Source organism: Chironomus tepperi, unplaced genomic scaffold (genome assembly GCF_022539635.2).
Source record: "Chironomus tepperi strain 1889 unplaced genomic scaffold, CSIRO-AGI_Ctep_v1 contig_67, whole genome shotgun sequence".
Classification (NCBI taxonomy): Eukaryota; Metazoa; Arthropoda; class Insecta; order Diptera; family Chironomidae; genus Chironomus; species Chironomus tepperi.
Window position 1 is genome coordinate 1,881,385 of NW_027226189.1, and position 19,195 is coordinate 1,900,579.

The following is a 19,195-nucleotide window of genomic DNA, read 5'->3' on the forward strand; positions in this document are numbered from 1 at the left end:
TTCTTAACAGTTTTTCAAAATTTGAAATTTAAATTAAATTTGTATGAAAAGAAATTTTTTGCAAAAATGAACATTTCGTAAAATTACTCCATTTTTTTGTATGACTACATACATGTATATATATTCCAAAATGATTTTCAATTATTTTCTAAGCCGATCAAAAATAACGGTTCTTTTCAAAAAGAACAATGATATTTTGAAATTCGTATTAAAAAAAACGAAAAACCACGTGAAAAATCCACGAAAAAATACGATGAACATTCGCTTAGATATTTATTCGCATTTTCTTATCGTAATCAGTTTTATTTCAGCTCTCGTTGTTGCAAGTTTTATAAACAAGTGTCAGATATATTCAAATTATATTTTACTCAATTTAAAAAAAACACGTAGATAATGAATAATAAATTTGTGATGAAAATGAGTGATATTGATGTATTTATGATATAATTACACTTGCCCATCCTTAATTTCCAACTTCCATAAGGAAAAAAACATATTTTCTCACTTTTTTCAAAATTATTTAACAATTAAAAAATTGAAAAGTGATGTATGGTATATTCAGTAATAGTCTAAGGAATATGATATTTTATGAGTACACATTATTTGTTATGTTTTTGCAAAATTTCGATTTGGATGACAAAAGATAATGGATAGAATAAATTATATCCTATAATTTTGTGACCAGAAATAATTTTTAAACCAAAAATATTATAAATTACCAATTATCAACTCAATTTTAAATGCTATTTGATGTTCAAAAGAAAATCTTTTAAGGCAACAATAATAAAAAGTGTTATCAAATATGTTAGATTGATTGTCATGAGAAGCAAAATTGTATTATAATGAACATATTTTATTCTTATCTTTACTATCTCATTGCTGAGATTATTAATATATATTTTTTCATTATATTAAAAACAAGAAATCACTTCAGCTCATATTTTACTTCATTGGTAACAAAAAGGAAACTAATGTCAAAATATCATTTACCTACAATTCCTTAATTTATGAAAAAAAGTACTGTTGCAGGATAAACGTGCGGATCTCAATTTTCAAATATATTTCATTATGTCTCCAAATTAATCCTTTGATACACAAAGTAATATAAAAATATGAGAATACTTGCTTCACGACCTTTAATAAAAACCCAACATTGTGAATTGTGGTATCATGCACACAAAAGGCAATGAAAGAAAAATTTCTAGATTAAATTTGATACATAGCATTATTTACATCCTCTGACCTGTTGAATGTAAATTTTCTTCCAATTACTCATTTCAGTGTGTATTAAAAGCTTTTCTCATTATTTTAATTAAATTAGGGTAAATAGTCTAAATTTTGTGGTAATTTTATTTTATATTATTCATGACTATAATTTATAACTTTTTATGCGTTGATCCTTTTAGCTCAATTTTTTCAGCAAAATATTCATATGAAAAAGTGACCATTAAATTTTTGAAATTTACTATCACCATCATTAGTATTTTACACGGAGAACAATGGAAAAATGTGATGGTGTTAGTTTTGTTTGGAGCGAAGTTTTTCTGCATGACCACATATATAAATATTGCAAAATTGGTTCAGTAAACACTAGGCAAATCCATTTAGGGGCCGTTCGATTGTAAACTTTTTGAAAATTTATTTTTTCAATTCAAGTTTTATTTTTAAATTTTCACTATACATATTAATCTGATGGCTCAAAATCAAATAGTTAACGAAAAGTATTTCAAAGAATTAAACTATGAAAATTAAGAAAAGATTTGTAAAGACTTAGCGTGAGTTACACCAGCGCTTTAAAATGGCTTCACAAATGAAATAACCGTTAAATTTCAGAACTTTTTTGGTCAAATGAATGTTTAAATAACACAAAATCATGCTTTGTAGTCAAATAATGATCTACATTCACTGCATAAACAATAATAAGTACATTTTAAGTGATAAAATAGGTACTATGTATATCTCAAATTTAATTTAATGTACGTCTCAGTAGATTGACAACTCAAGTGTAATGACTGACATTTGTTTATTTAAATGGAAGGCTCTCAGATTCACGAATTAATTCATACATATGTGTGTAAAAACATATTTTATTGATCAACGTCAAGAAAATCGAATACTACTGAAGTGAGATGAAATTATCATATATGTATTTACTGCTGAAACTGAATCGAAAATAATTATAATTCAGATAAATGTGGAAAGTAGGCAACTGGACTAACTATTCCGATTGTGGGGAAGTAGGATCGAAAGACATCTTTTCTAATCTAACTGATGGTATAAATTTTACGAACTTATTTAACGATGATCCAAGAAATTCAACGATTAATGTCCCTTATATAGTAAGTACCTATGACTGTAATTTAAGCTTTTCAAACGAAATATACATATATATTTTTCTGTATAAACGAATGTAAATTTATATTTATATTCAAAATTAGATTATGGAATTTCTAGTTGCAATCGTAGCTGTTTTAGGAAATTCTCTAGTCATATTAGTATTTTATCGTGAGAGACGATTGAGACGAAGGACAAACTATTATATAATATCATTAGCCACGGCAGATTTCCTGGTAGGATTAATTGGCATCCCGTTTGCAGTTCTTGTGAGTAAATTAAACGAAGTATGTTTATTATTTAGGGTTTGTGAAAAACTGTACTTTTGAAAACTGGTATTTCTGGTAACATACCTAGGTATAATCGAATTGTTGCGACGCCGAGAATTTAAAAGTAAAGAATTACAAAAGTACTCGTTCTTATCGAGTTACTTCAGCGCATTTTTATCCCAGCGATCAGTAATTGATTTTTATGTGAGTTCCCAGTCTATAAAAAAAAAATCCAGTAGAATCCATATAACTCCCAGACCGACAAAAACAAGATCCAGTAGGATCCAGGTCACTTCCAGATACACAAAACAAGATCCAGTAGGATCCAGGTCACTGTCAGATCCACAAAACAAGATCCAGTAGGATCCAGGTCACTTCCAGACCGACAAAACAAGATCCAGTAGGATCCAGGTCACTTCCAGACCAACAAAACAAGATCCAGTTAATTCCAAGTCACCATACTTGGAATTTAGGAATTTCATCATTTAACGGATTTTCATAATTTAAACCACACAACGGCCAAAAAAAATTCAAACTTTGTTCAGTAAACACTGATAAAACATCGAAAAACATTGAACAACACTGTAAAACAATGAAAAAACGTGTTGATGTTTTTGTTGTTGTTGTTGTATATGAAAATGAAAAATTGTTAATTATAGTATTTATGCTTTGATTTGAAACTTTTAAATGCCCGGGGCGCCAATAACTTTATGGAACTGATCTTTTAAAACCATTGCGAGCTCTCCACGATGTCTGGTTTTCGAGATCTCGCGTTCCAGCCGACCGACCGACCGAACGACCGACCGACCGAACAAAGTGTCTTATTAAGCTACCTTTTTGAAAAAAATTTCAAAAATGCGCTAAAAAGAAACTTGTTTTCAAAAAGGTAGTTTAAAAATGCACTTTGTTCGTTCGTCTGTTCGGGCTCGGTATTTATCTCAGCAATTAGACATCGTAGAGAGCTCTGGTTTGTTTTATTAGCTCAGTGTTATTGTTTTATTGCAGGCAAATGCATTTAAAAGTTTCAAATCATAGCATAAATACTATAATTAACAATTTTTCATTTCGATAAACAACAACAACAAAAACAACAACACGTTTTTTCATTGTTTTGCAGTGTTTTTTAATGTTCTTCGATGTTTTTACAGTGTTTACAGAACAAAGTTTGGAGTGTCTATTAAAATAAAATTCGTTAAAAATATATTTTACAGTTAAATTTTCTACTTTTTCACCTTAAAAACGATTAAATTAGCTTAGTTCTTCAAAATAAGAAGATAATTTAACTGTAAAATATATTTTTGGCGAAAATAAATACTTCATATCATCAACGGTTTTTCAAAATTTGAAAATTATACGGCCTATTTCACTAATGAGCGATTCCATGAGTGAAAAAAAATTTGTCTTAAAAGTTTTTTATGAATGCTTCTTTAATTAACTACTTTTACCCCAATGTTATGAACTTATGTTATGTATTATTGTAATATTTAACCACAAGAATAACAAACTCACTACAAAGAGGCATATAACAAAAGATTTTTCTGAAAAACTAAACTTAATCGGTTAACTTTTCGAAAATTTCTAAATTTTTAATTGTCAATATTTCCTTAAGTATACATTTTCGTGTGATAAAATTACACAAAATACATTTGAAAACGCCTAGGCTTTGTATTTATATCTTATTTATGCCTGTAACTACTGTAATTAAGGAGAAAATTGAAGAAAACACAACTTTATCGGTTAACTTTCGACCGATTATTGCAAAACACAAAACACATTTTTTGCCATAATTAAGCTATGTTAAGATCTTTAAAGACTAAAAACACATTTAAAATAGAAAAATAATCCTATATGTGTTTCAAAAGTTAACTAAAAATGCATAACTTAAGAGAAAAATTAATACAAAGTTTTGTACTAAAATTTTTTCAGTTACGTTTACTCATGAAATCGCTCTAATGTGGATTATGCTCGATTTCGGATTATTCATTTCAGTTTTTTTGGAAACATCTCAAACAATTTAAGAGTTGCATTATTTTTGTATTTAGTTTTTAATATGTGAACCAGCCGTGACAATTCTATATATTTTGAATTCCGTTGGTTCCTAAGATGTATTAATTATTCAATATTTCAGTTAAATCTAGTAGATTAACCGTAATCATTGCGATAAATTTGTCAATAATTGAGAACCCAAAATTCCAAATATACGAAAATATCGGTTTAAGTGTACTCCACAATTATCACATAGTATATTTTTGAAATCTCTCAAAATGTTAAAAATATTTCCAAAAAACTGAAGTGGATAATCCGAAAATGAGGATAATCCACTTTAGGACATATCCGCGAAGTTCAAAAAGTCCAAAATTTTGGTTTTTTTAAATGTTTCTTTAATCCAGCACTTAGAGTAATAATGTTGTATCAATTGAAGTGTAATAACAACAAATGCACAACTTGAGGTGCTATTCTGATCCTATAAGTCACTTGTTAAAGAGAAAATTTGATTTTTCGAGCGTCAATCGATCCTGCACACAAAAAATTATTTTTTAAAAGATCAAAAAAATGCTTAATTAGCAATCTAGACGGTACAGGCTTAATTAATATCATTTCTAATGTGTAATTGTACCGAAGTTTTTCATCTAGCACTAAATAATCTTACTCAATAAGACAAAGAAATTCTAGAAATGGGGTCTAGAAATTCGTTGTTTTTTTGCGTAACGTAATAAGTGAACGGCCTTTTATTGAAATTCGTTATTTTAATAGGCACTCTAAAGTTTGAATTTGTCATAACCGTTATGTGGTTTAAATTATGAAAATCCGTTAAATAACGAAATTCCTTAAAAATCTAGTATGATGACTTGGAATTTACTGGATCCTACTGGATCTTGCTTTGTGGACCGGGAAGTGACCTGGATCCTACTGGATCTAGTTTTGAAGGTCTGAAAGTGACCTGGATCCTACTGGATCTTGCTTTGTAGGTTAAGAAGTGACCAGAATCCTAATGGATCTCGTTTTTTTAGGTCTGGAAGTGACTCATTAATCAATTACTGATCGCTAGGACAAAAATGCGTTTAAGTCCCAATAACACGAGGACTTTTGTAATTTTTTATATAAAGTAGGAGTCATTCACCTATAACGTTTCAGGTAGGGTTTTCAATACCGGTATCAAAATACCGGTATACCGAAATAATTTGAAAACCGAAATACCGGTATTGAAGATTTTCAAATACCGGTATTTTCGGTATGGAAAAATGCAAGGAAAATTATAAAATTTTAGTAAATTTCCGGTAAATTTTAAGATTTTTCAACTAAATGAAACGTTTAGAATTTGGTGTTCATAAAACTTTGCCCAAAAAACATTCGTTTATTAACAAATCACGTGATAAACTTTTTTTATGAATTTTATATTGAACCATTATTTGGAAAATTGTTTTAACTGATTTTAGTTTTAATTATTAAAAAATAATATGCACAATTACTTTTCTGAGTTTACAAAAACACGTAAAAATTAATCATCGAGTGGACATTATCTTGCCATTAGTTAGTTAAAACGTAAATTCGTCTACTTAGGGTTTGTTAACTATTTTGCATTTATTAACCCATAAACACATATAAAAAATAGTTCCAATAATGAAAAATTTATATTTTTATTTGGAAAAATTTAAATTTTTTTTTAAAAAGAAACAATTTTTTTTTATTAAAAATTTTAGTATACGGAAAAATTTCAAAAACGCAAAATTTTAACAATTTCGTGACTTTAGACAGCAATTTGGTGGTGCTAGGTTTTAATCCCAGAAAATATAATCCCAGACGTCACTTCAAAATATAAGTCCAGAACATAATACCAGGAGTAATTGTATGTGGCATTATAATCTGCACGTGTAGTTCATAAGGCCACATACATTTACTCCTGGACTTATGTTTGTTCAGTGCAATTATAAGTCCAGGTACAATTACTCCTGGGATTATTATCTCTTCGTGCAATTTAAGCCCAGAAAATTTTTCAATTCTGGACTTATTACCCTGATGTGTATTTGAAGCTTTTGATTTTTTTCCTTGAAAAACTTATTAAAATTTACGAAAAGAGTTATTTTTTAAATCTTAACACTTTTTAATTGTCTAATTTTAGATTTCTATTAACTAATTTAATGGATTAATTAATTTAGGGGTCGTTCCTTTGTCACTTAACGCTTTTAACGCATTACCTATACAAAGGCAAACAAACAGGTCATGTAGATTTACTTAGCCAAAGATTCTCTTTCTTAATAGTGAAAAAAATGAAATTTTCAAATGAAATCTCGTATACTTCACAAGAGTAAAATTTCATTTTAGTCGATCTTAGTCGCGGCTTTAGTCGACTAACTCCGACTTCGACTTCTGGTTCAAATACCTCGGATCTTTTGTAAACAATACAACAGACGTCACAATCGAAGTACGCAAGACGAACCAAAGCTACACCAGACGCTTATCCTGGTCATTGCACTATATTGCTCAGAAACCTGGAACTTAACACAAGCTGATAAGAACGCACTACTCTCTTTGAGAGACGCGCACTACGAGCGATTTATGGTCCTGTGAAGGATGTGCTATTCCAGGAGGAGATATAGTGACAGTTTTACGTGCTAATCGAGATTGACAGGTCATGCATGCAGAAGTCCAAATGATGCCCCAGCTCTTAAAGTAACAACTGCAGACATTGTGGATGGTAAGGACACCGAAAAATTCCTGAATTGGATGTGTTGAAAAGGACGCTAAAGTACTTAATATCCCGAACTGGCAGAAGGATTCGAAGGATAGAGTTGTCTTTAGACATTCCCTATGCCCAAGCGCAAACTGCAAATATACGTCTATAGTTGCTATAGAAGGATTCTCAGGATTTGGTGGAAGGGAATCCAAATGATTGGCCTTCGAACGATAAGGTTCTGCAAAAAGCAGGTCAACAAGGAGATACAGATGAGGAAGTGCGGCTGGCATACGCTTCGGAAGAAAAATGTAATTGCTGGGACAGAAACACAAGTTTGTTCCACAGTCCTTGGATGGAATCCACAAGGGAAAAAGCGACCCGGAGCTCCAAAAGCTACTTTGCGCAGAACAGTAATGAAAGAATGTCAGCTCAACGTGCGGATAGAGAATTTGTACAAACTAGGTGACAGAGCCAGCAACAGAGTCAGATGGAAAGCCTTCTGTTGTAACCTAAGCTCCACATAGGAACATGGTTGCAGTAAGTAAGTAAGCAATTCCCTATTCCCGGCAATGGGCCCTCGTGCACCCCAGCCAAGAAAGTAAGAAGGAAAAACTCAATTAAAAAGTGTTAAGATTTAAAAAATAACTCTTTTCGTAAATTTTAATAAGATTTTTCAAGGAAAAAAATCAAAAGCTTCAAATACACATCAGGATAATAAGTCCAGAATTGAAAAATTTTCTGGGCTTAAATTGCACGAAGAGATAATAATCCCAGGAGTAATTGTACCTGGACTTATAATTGCACTGAACAAACATAAGTCCAGGAGTAAATGTATGTGGCCTTATGGACTACACGTGCAGATTATAATGCCACATACAATTACTCCTGGCATTATGTTCTGGACTTATATTTTGGTTGTGTATTAATTTTGTATCTGGGATTATAATTTCTGGGATTAAAACCCAGCATCCAATTTGGTCTGAATTTCGGATACCGGTATAATACCGGTATTGAGATTTTTCAATACCGAAATACCGGTATTAAGAATCCGGTTCGGTATTGAAATCCCTAGTTTCAGGCAGGTCATCAAAAATGAAAGTAGATTAATATTTAAATTTTTTACTAAATAGTTTCTGTTTTATATTATCTGAATTTAATATATGAATATTTTTGAAAATTTGTCTAAAAATGTTGTTGCACTATATGCACCTATGTAGCACCATCAAATGGTGAAGTCTTAATAAACTTTTTCCATAGTAAGTGAATAAGGAAGTGTGACGAGGGTCATAATTTTTTTGAATTAAAAATTTTGTGACAATTTGTGACAAGGATGAAACTTTCGATAAACGTGATACGTGAAAGATCTCTAATCCCGATCGGCACAAATTGAAATGTTGGACCGACTCGTCGCCGTGGTGGCAACATTTCAATTTATGCCAATCGGGAATGTATTATAAAGTTTAATATTTTTCACAAAATTTGCATAAAGGATTTATGAAACAATTTAATTTTATAGGCTGATATTGGATTGCCAAGAAATTTGCACGCATGCTTACTTACACTGTCCGCATTAATTGTTTTGTGTACTATTTCAATTTTTTGCCTGGTAGCTGTTTCTATTGATCGATATTGGGTAAATATGTTTTTTGAATTCAATATTACCTACTGACCTGTAAATTAAAAATTTAATATTTTTCAGGCAATTTTACATCCGTTAGCTTATTCGAGAAATGCAAGAACAAAAACGGCAATTGGTAATTTTTTTTTTCAAAGATAAATTTTATATTTTAAGCTATATAGCACACCTTTTCACGATGATAATATATTGGAACTGTTTTTTGGAAAACCAGATAATCTTTCATATAAGTTCTAAAATTCTCAAATTTATATTGAAAAGCAATGCAAAGGCAAAGATTGAAAGGTATCAACAAAGTTTAATTTATTCTAGGGTTTGCCAAAATTAGATGCGCATAGATGCAGAAAACTGCAGGCCTGCGCTTCTGGATTTTCAACATCAATTTATTTATAATTAGGATGAAAAAATCTTGGAAAAAGCGAAATTTTCATATATAATGAATAGGGTATAATGATTAGGATTTCAATACCGGTACAAAATTTCAATCCTGGGATTACGGTATTGGAAAATTCTCAATACTCCCGGTATCAATATTGATATTATAATTTACTCAAAATCCGGGATCAAATTATGATCAAAAACAACTGAGACTAATTAAATTTGAATTAAATTAAAGTTGAATTGCCATTAAAAAATGAATCTAATTCACAAACTGACTTCTTTAGATCTACATTAAATAATTTTCAAGTTCATATTGATTCATATGTAAAGCCAAATACCTAGCTTTCATATTCGAGATTAATGCCAACAAGAATTTACAATACCGGTATTAAAATGTATGCAATACCGGAATTGAATACCAGTATTTCATACAAATCAGTTCCGGTATTCAAAACCCTAATCCCGACAAATTTTAACGTTTCTAATTGCTGTTAATCAGTTGATAAACAGCTAATCTAATGTAAACGACTATGATCTGTTTTTGGATTTGTATCTGTCTTGTACCAGTCTTGAATAAGTGCAACAAGATATTGTAAAATGTGTGAATAAAGATTTTTAATTGTTTTTTAGTCAAAATTTTCAATTTTTAATCAAATAGTAGAGATAATAAAAAATTTAAGTTAAGGATAAACTTTTTTTGCAAAAAAAAAACAATGTTAAATTTCAATATTTAATAAAAAAAAATTGAAAATCCTAAGAATTTTTCAATACCGGAATACCGAAACTTCAATCCCGGGATTTCGGTATTAGAAAATCGAACTGAATACCGGGATCCCGGGATCGAAACCCAAATAATGATGAAAAACACTGGAAAATAACATTTTTTAAAATAGAGTTAAAATATTATAGAAAATCTTATTTTTGATTAAGTTTTTCAATTACGACGGTGAAAAACTCTCAAAAACGCGATTTTTCATCATCTTTTACGAAAAAAATTTTCATACAAAAAATGCAGATGGATGCAATTGGATGCGCATCTAGAATAATAAAAACTGCAGGCAAGCGCATCTAGACGAACCCTAAGTTATTCTTCAGTCATATCGCACTGACAAATTGGTATAATAAATTTAACTTGAACTTTGTGAAATGGTGTGAATAATACCCATGAAGCTTGACCTCTTCATTAGTAGGTTTATTTTATTTTGATTAAAATAGGTATTATCACACTTTGCTGGGTTTTTGGATCACTAATTGGTTTTGTAAGTTATGTTCGATTACATCGAAGTTTTAAGTTTTTCGTTATTTTTATATTAAATTAAATTTAGCTTCCTCTGTTTGGATGGTACAATAAAGGAACTGAACAGGAATGCTATTTTACTGATAAAATGGATTACAACTATCTCGTTTTCCTTTATTTTACGACCATCATAACTCCAAGTATCATTCTAGCTGTATTTTATGGCCTTATCTATCGTGTTATATTAAAACAGGCAAGCTTTGTGGAAATTTAAATCCAAGTAGATTTTTATTAAATTTTATTAATTATGGTTAATAAATAAATTTAGATGAACAAAACCACCTCATCATCTTTACGTGTGGTATCTACAAACAATAAAAACAAAAGAGATTTTGTTTCGATGTCGATTTCCGATCCGAATGTCCAACAAGACACTCAAATGCTTCGTTTATTAAGTTCAGCAGCTCGTAAACGAGAAGTAAAAGCTACCCAGAATCTCTCAATTATTGTTCTATTCTTCATTATTTGTTGGATTGTAAGATCTCATAACTAGTAAAAAAGTAAAAAAAAAATAAATTCTCTTTCATTATAGCCATTGTACACTATAAATTGCGTGAATGCATTTTGCAGTGAATGCATGTTAAATCAAACAATTATTTATTCAGCAATTATTTTATCGCATTTTAACTCAGCTGTAAATCCACTACTATACGCCTATCATTTGAAAGATTTTAGAGGAGCATTGTCTAGGCTTTTTCATTGCCCATCTCAACCTGAAACTTTATACCGCCCTTCATTAATTAGTCAACATCAGCAAAGAATGTCAGATCATTATTTTTTATCAAGACGAGCATTTGAACCAAAAATTTATGTTAATTCAAATATTTTACCGGCTTGGAAAAAGGAAATTGAAAATGAAAAACGAAAAGAAGTTGTAAACGAAATTTGCATTTAAATTTTCGTTTATTTAAATTTGAATTAAAACCTAGATTTTAAGATACAAATTTTAATGTAACGACTTTTCGTAATTCAAAATGTCAAGTTCAATATTTGAACCTAATTTCGAAAAGTCGATCTTGCTTTTGATTGGTCAATGACTTAGGCCTATTTTTTGATTGGCTAAGGCCTATTTGAATTGAGACATCAAACTGTAAGGCTGGTCATAAAAAAATCAAAGGCAGATTAAAGTGAGTTATCTATTAGAATATTAATCATAAAATTAAACTTAAATAAGAATTATTTTTTGTTGAATTAGGTGAAATAATCCTTATCAATTTTAAACATCTTATCGCCAAATATTCTCATTAATTGGCTATTGGCAATTGTATCCATTGTTGCAATTACTCCATTGTCTTCGCACAGCCATTGTCATTGCACACAATCAGTTCATTTTAAGCACACACACACACATACATTGAAATAAATTTCATTCATCTGAAGGATTATTCACGAAAGTAAAAATGGTAATTTTTGATTTATTGATTTAAGATTTCAGCCGACAGTAAAATTATTTCACTTTAATTATTATTATAATTAACTTGTGAATTTAATTTAGCTAATCTAACTAAAGTTGAAAATATTGCTCATTCTTAAAACTGTCATTAAATTTTTAAAAACACTGTGCAACTAATACAACGAAAAATTATTATCTCGGTGTGTGTAAGGAAAAAATATTGCAAAAAATTAGAATTTAAAATTAACTAATAAAGTTTAGAAAAGAGCCACAAAATCAATATAAAAATAGTTTGAAAGTGAAAGTAAAGAGTGTTATAGCAAGAAGATTCATTAGATTTAAGCCAGGAAGTTCAAAAAATTAAAGAAAAATTAAAATCAAAAAAAATAATAATACAAAAGTTACACTTCCACATCTATAAGTTTATATGTGTTAGTAAAGTTCATGTGCTTGCCAATGTGTGTTTATTTATAAGTCAAAATTAACAGTGCTTAAGAATAATTTATTGTGATCGTATTTAGCAAAAAAGTGTTTGACTAAGAAATCAATTTACGGTAACAACCAATTGAAATTTGAAAATTCATTACTTTTCTTCATATCTAACCAAATTTTTATTTTTTAAATCTTGAAACATCCGTTACAAAACTGAGCAACAAAAAAATTCCACACACGATAAGCGAGATAATTGTATTTTAGTAATCGTTGTTATTGCACGAATATTTTAATAATAAGCCATGAAGAATTGTGAAGGATGTGTGAATAGTTATGACAGTGCATTAGAACAGAAAATTAAATGTCTGATAAGAGGATGTAAAAGATGGAGACACATTGGATGTGCTGAGAATATTCAATTTCTTGGAGATAAATGGTACTGCAGAAATCACTGGAATGAACTTTCGCAATTAATTCAAGAAGGAAGATCGATGACTGATATTGAAGAAGTGATGGCCAATAGTGAATGTCAAAATGAAGATGAAATCAGCGATAAAGACAGCAGTATTTTAAATGGTGAGTCTATGATTGAAGTGTCCAATAGAAAAAATAATTTATGCGATAAAACACCATCTGATAAAAACAATAATAAAGCGAATGTGGATTTAAAATCGAAACATATGAATCCACATAGTACTGAATCGCTAGTACCTTATGATAATGGAAATTTTAATAATCCATTCGCAAATTTCTATTGTGAAATCTGCTCTAATAATTTTTCTGAACTTAAAACTGGCGTTCTGTGTATAGACTGTAGAAGTGTTTTTCACGTTGGGTGTTTAAATGAAGTTGAGATAGAAGGAGTCTCTAATAATCAATTTTTTTGCCAAGATTGCATAGTTAATAGAACCAGAATAGAAAATCTTAAGCAGAAACAAAGGCAACAAATGAAAAATTCTAAAAATAGTACTCACAAAAGAACCTTTGATGATCATGATAGTGCAAAAGATTTAAACAGAAATGTTAATAATTTATATAGCCAAAACATTCCATGTAGCACAAAACTACGTGAAGGAAGTCACAAAAACAAGAAAAGGTCGAAAAGGATCTCGAGACACACAAGTAGCTCAGATGATTCCGACTTATCTAATTCTAGTTTATCCAGTGTTGATTTAGAAAAGAATTATCGTAAAATAAAAAATAAAAGTTCTTATAAGAAACATAGTTATAGCTCATCGAGCGAAGAATTCAGTGAAAGTGAGACGGAGATTGATAGTGCAAAGATTATAAGCAGAATTTATAAATTCACTTCTATAGATAGAAAAAAGGCTACATATGAAAAATTGCCTTTAGTCGAAAAGGCTGATATGACGTGGAAGGTATTTTTTAATTTATTTAAGGAATCCAAATCACTGTTTAATGATTCTGAGAATATTTTAAGAATACAAAATTCAATTAAATGTAGAGAAATTTTAGACATTGGAGGCATCAATCTGTATGATCCTCTTACTTATTGGACAACATTAAAATTAATTGATAAGCGACTTTGCAGCTCTTATAATTTACTTGCTAATGAGACAAATGAAATTATTAAATTAAAAAAAATGAGAAATGATTGTGAACCAAAAAAAGTTATAGAGTTCATAAATAAAATAATCAATTATAGTAATATTGTAAATAAACACGGAAAGAAAAAGGATAAAGTAGATGACAGAATTTTATCACACATTACCAACGTAATGCCTAATTATTTGCTGAATGGTTGGCATCGCAAAAAAGCCAAGTTAGAATCTAAAGATAAAACAGTTTATATAAAGTATATTGCTTCTTATCTTTCTGATCAAGTTGATTACTTAAATTCTAAAATGCATGCTGAGAACAATGATCCTTGGAAAGATAATAAGACAGATAAATTGGCGAATAAAAAAAGACTTTAATGAAAAATTTTTTAAGAGAAGTTATTACAATATTGTTTCCAATGATAAAGTTAAGTCCAATAATAGTCAGTATTGCTGGTTCCATAAGACATCCAATCATTCAGCATTTAATTGTTATAGTTTATGGTCAATGTCTGGCAAGGAGGTTTCAGAGCAAGCAAAGATTAACGACATGTGCACATATTGTGGCCAAAAGAAGCATTTTAATTGTCCAAATAAAAGTAGACTTAAATGCAGAATGGAAGGCTGTTCTTTGAACCATCACATGATGTTTTGTTACAAAAGAAAAGGCAAAAAGATTGATAGTAATCCGAATAGATTTAAATTTTCAAACGACAATAAGAACAGAAGCATAAATAAAAGAAATTCACAATACAAAACGAATAATATAAGCAAACCTTCTTGTAATCTTCATATCAATGATAACAAATCTAGTTCCAACTCTGAATCAGAAAACAGTGATCAGTCAGAAATTGTAACAATACCTCCAAATGAATTTTATGTGAATAGAGCTCCCAAAGCTATTAAATTAAATGCACATATAAGTCAATCTCGTTCAAAATCCATTAAGCACAGTGATATATCTTCGAAGTTGTACAAATCAAATATTGTTAATATCCAACAAAATACTAATCCTAACATGAAATCATCTTCTTGTATATTAGGGGTATTAGTCCTAAAGTTTACTGATTGTAATAAGAAGGCAGCCTTCCTATTAGACTCAGGAAGCACAGTAAGTTTGATTGAACAAGATGTGGCTGATGATATGAGAATTAAAGGCTTATGGCATCCAATTAGTTTGAATTGGTCTAGTAACATTAGTCGAACAGATTTTTGCTCTAGGATAATTAAAACAAATGTAAGTGGAACAAATCCTAATGCCAGTAGACATGTAATTTATTTTCGTACCATTAAAGACCTACACATGGAAGATCAAATTTTTGATGCTTCTGAAATTATAAATTTATATCCACATTTAAATAAGATGTATTTACAGTCTTATGATAAAATCAATGGAATTATCGGTATGGATAATGCATGGGTATTTACACAGTATAAAACATTTAAGCCTAAAGAATGGAAAAGTAATATTCCGTATGGTATTCGTTGCCCTCTTGGGGATTATGTGATTGGGAATTTACAACAACTTGAAGATATCTATAATTTTTTACATAGTCAGCACTTAGTTTCTAATGGAAACAAGAATTTATCACACCACGTTCATTTAAACGAAAGTGAAACTTACGAATTAAATAGACTAGAAAATCAATTAATGGGGCTCGATTATAAACAACCTGCTGAAAATGACAATAATAGTTATGAACATGAGATTGCCTTAAATATGCTCAGTAAGCACGTCAGAAGGTCTGAAGATGGGATTCATTTTGAGGCTCCATTACTTTGGTTGGATGAAAGTATTAAACTTCCAACACAACAGTCATTTAAAATCGCATTAAGAAGATTTATGATAGTAGAAAAAAATTCAATTAAAAATGGGACTCACGAAGAATGTGTTATGCAAGTAAATAATTTATTAAACAAGGGTTATGCTGAAGAAGTCCCTGCAAATGAAATTAATTGTATAAATGACCGAACTTTTTACATCCCAACATTCTTTATTAAACCAAAAAACAAAAGAACGAGATTCATCTGGGACGCAGCCACAAAAGTCAATGGTCAGTCGCTCAATGATTGTTTAGCAGCCGGACCAAATCTTTACAATGATTTTCTCAAGATCATTTTTAATATGCAGGAAAGAAAATATTTAATTAAAGGCGATATAACTGAAATGTTTCATCAAATAATGATGAGACAAGTAGACAGGGATTCTTTGAGATTCATTTTTCGTTCCTCTCCAAATGAGAAAATAAAAATTCTAAGAATGAGGGTAATGATTTTTGGTAGTAAGTCCTCTCCAATAACTTCCCAGTATATTAAAAATGAGGTAACAAAGGGTTATGAAGATAAACACCCAGCTGCTGTAAGAGCTATTCGAGACTTAACATATGTTGATGATGTTGTGACATCAGTTAATGATCTGAAATGTGGCCAAGAATTAATTTATGATATACGCAATATATTAAGCACTGGTGGGTTTGATCTCGTTAAATTAAAAAGTAATGAACCCAAGATTTTGGAGAAAATTCGTAAGAATTTAACATCAGAAGATTTGAAAGATGAAAAGCTATTTAGCAATGAAAGTTCAGAAAAATTATTAGGCTATGATATTGATTTCGAAAATGACACTATAGGCATAGCATTGACTCTTGAAAAAATACCAGAAGAAATTCTGGAATGTAAAATCAAACCTACTAAAAAGCAAATATTACAATTATGTATGTCCATATATGATCCTGTAGGATATTTTGAATTTCTGTTGTCAAAGTTTAAACTCATTTATCATTTCGTCATTAAAGATAATTATGAATGGACACAGTTGCTTGATGATAAGTACTTTCCATTGTGGAAGAAATATATAAACTTATTGATTAGAATAAAAGAAATTAGAATTCCTAGGTGGTATTCTCCACACATAAGTGATGCAAAAATAATCCAGTTGGTAGGTTTTAGTGATGCAAGTACTGACATACTTTGCAATATAATTTATATCAGACTATTGGATGTAGATCGTAATCAAATAGATTATAGATTCGTATTTGCTAAATCATACATAGTTCCGCTAAAACAAAAGCGTACAATCCCTGATTTAGAGCTGGATGCCGCTGATAAGCTAGTAACATTAATGAATAAAGTAGCAAAACAACATACATTTGTATTTAATGAGTTTGTATATTGCATAGACAGTTCAGCTGTAAAAGATTGGATTATCAACGATGCAAAAAATCCAAAAATATATGTGAAGCGTAGATTATTAAAAATTAGGAATAGCACAAAAGCAGAACAGTGGAAATGGGTACCTACTGATTTTCAACCGGCCGACTTTGGCACAAAAATTACATCCATCCCTGGCATTAAATACGACAATGAATGGTTTCATCCTAAAGTGTTTTGTCTGCCGGAGGAGAATTGGCCTCAAATTGAGACCAATAAAGAGTCATTTAAATTACATAAACCTGATAACGATTTAATCCTCGATAAAGTAATCGAATATGAGAATTATTCAACACTGGATAGTTTATATCATTTAGTAAGAAGTTGTCTTAGGTTTAAATATCTCGCTCATATTCATAAAATAAAAAATCAGATCCAGTCACTAGAAAAAATCCCTAATCGAACCAGAAAGCAGGCAGAAAAGATTAAAGCCGAAATTAGTAAATTTAAAAGGGAAATTGACGAAATGATAATTGAGATGAACAGAAAGGATTTAAAGCATACACAAATAGAATTGGCTCTAATCAGAATGGCTCAAAAAGATTCCTATGTTGATGAATATGAATGTCTATATAAAGCATTACCTTTGAAAAAGTCTAATCCTTTAAATAAACTGTTAATTTATCTAGATGAAGAGGGTATTATGAGGGCTAAATCTAGAATTGCAGATAATCCAGAAAATCGAAAGAAATTTGGGATTGACCGAATCAGTCCAATAATTCTCCCAAGAAGCAACCATTTAACAAAATTAATTATACTTCATTATCATAATGCTCAAGCCCATCATAACGAAAAAACAGTCGTGATTAATTTATTGCAAAGGTTCCACATTCTTAAAATTAAAAGAACCGTTAACAATGTAATTCGGAATTGTTGTATGAAATGTAAAATATCAAGAGCCAAACCAGAAACTCCTTTAATGGGAGATTTACCCAGCGATCGTCTAGCATTCCATTTACCCGCATTTTCGTATGTCATTGTTGATTTACTGGGCCCAATAACTGTTAAGGTTCTAAGAAACGTGTTAGCAAAGCGCTACATTCTTGTTTATTCATGTCTTACTACTAGAGCCTTGCATTTGGAAGTTATTGAAAACCTAGAAGCCCATGCCACTTTACGTGCTTTACAGAACACATTCAACTTGAGGGGTGTCCCAATTAGAATATGTTCTGACAATGGAACAAATTTTGTTGGAGGACATAACATCTTGAAACATCATTTTGATAGATGGAATAAGGAATTGCTAAAAAAGGGTGCTATTATTCATCCAATAGAATGGGACTTTTCTCCACCAAGAGCACCACACATGAATGGCTCAGTGGAACGTATAGTAGGATTGGTAAAAAAAGCCTTAAAGCACATTCAAAAGTTTATGGATGATCGTTGTGGACATTATGATGATTACGGCATTAAAGCAATTATTTGTGAAGTTATTAATATGATAAATAGCCGACCAATTGAAATGCTCGCTCATGATGATAATCAACATGAGTACCTTACTCCTAATCATTTTATTATGGGGAGGCAAAATGCCCAATCAGTTCCTCCTAACACAGTTGAGCCAAAAATACTTACACAACAGTGGGAAGATATCAAAATGATAAGTAATTTAATTTGGGAAAAGTGGATGAAAACGTTTCTTCCAACAATTTTAATGAGAGAAAAGTGGATAGAACATTCTAAACCTTTACAAGTGGGCGATGTAGTATTGACAGTAGATCCTTCAATAGCCAATACATGGCGCAAAGGAATAATCATAAAAGTGATACCCGGCTCGAAAAATCAAGTCAGAAAAGTAATAGTAAAATTGGGAAAAAATAAAGTAATTGACAAAATTAAGGCTCAAAATCAACTTCTGAAGGAATATAAAAATGAAATTGCAACAGTGGTAATAAGACCTGCAGTTGCAGTTGCAAAAATAAATTTAAAAGCTCAATAATTTTTGTTGTTAAGTAAACTTTGTTGAAACATATACAGGGGATCGGGTTTTAGTAGTTTTGTGTTTATAA

At 30.2% G+C, this 19,195-nt stretch overlaps 2 protein-coding genes across 3 annotated transcripts; both read left to right on the forward strand.

Moving 5' to 3' along the window:
- The first annotated feature begins 1,352 nt into the window (after nt 1-1,352).
- Nucleotides 1,353-11,993, forward strand: LOC139100608 (adenosine receptor A1-like). 2 transcript variants are annotated; one of them, XM_070653287.1, is made up of 9 exons: nt 1,353-2,124; nt 2,189-2,339; nt 2,439-2,603; nt 8,795-8,911; nt 8,978-9,032; nt 10,511-10,554; nt 10,621-10,785; nt 10,861-11,067; nt 11,125-11,993. In XM_070653287.1, exons 2-9 carry the CDS (start codon nt 2,193-2,195, stop codon nt 11,485-11,487), a joined length of 1,263 nt encoding a protein of 420 aa, XP_070509388.1. In that variant the 5' UTR covers nt 1,353-2,124; nt 2,189-2,192; the 3' UTR covers nt 11,488-11,993. The 2 variants fall into 2 exon arrangements, with proteins under 2 accessions (XP_070509388.1, XP_070509389.1); XM_070653288.1 differs by having other exon boundaries at nt 2,189-2,274; nt 2,455-2,603.
- Nucleotides 11,994-12,719: 726 nt separating this feature from the next.
- LOC139100473 (uncharacterized) lies at nt 12,720-19,125 on the forward strand. The gene is made up of 2 exons (XM_070653065.1): nt 12,720-13,796; nt 14,371-19,125. Exons 1-2 carry the CDS (start codon nt 12,720-12,722, stop codon nt 19,123-19,125), a joined length of 5,832 nt encoding a protein of 1,943 aa, XP_070509166.1.
- The last annotated feature ends 70 nt before the right edge of the window (nt 19,126-19,195 follow it).

What these genes read in the sequence shown, in the direction of transcription:
- LOC139100608 (XM_070653287.1), top strand. Translation starts at nt 2,193, where the DNA reads ATGTGGAAAGTAGGCAACTGGACTAACTATTCCGATTGTGGGGAAGTA. An exon ending in TTGGATCACTAATTGGTTTT is followed by an intron (nt 10,555 to 10,620) that starts GTAAGTTATGTT and finishes AATTAAATTTAG; the next exon opens with CTTCCTCTGTTTGGATGGTA. An exon ending in ATCGTGTTATATTAAAACAG is followed by an intron (nt 10,786 to 10,860) that starts GCAAGCTTTGTG and finishes AAATAAATTTAG; the next exon opens with ATGAACAAAACCACCTCATC.
- LOC139100473 (XM_070653065.1), top strand. Translation starts at nt 12,720, where the DNA reads ATGAAGAATTGTGAAGGATGTGTGAATAGTTATGACAGTGCATTAGAA. An exon ending in AGGCTGATATGACGTGGAAG is followed by an intron (nt 13,797 to 14,370) that starts GTATTTTTTAAT and finishes AAATTTTTTAAG; the next exon opens with AGAAGTTATTACAATATTGT.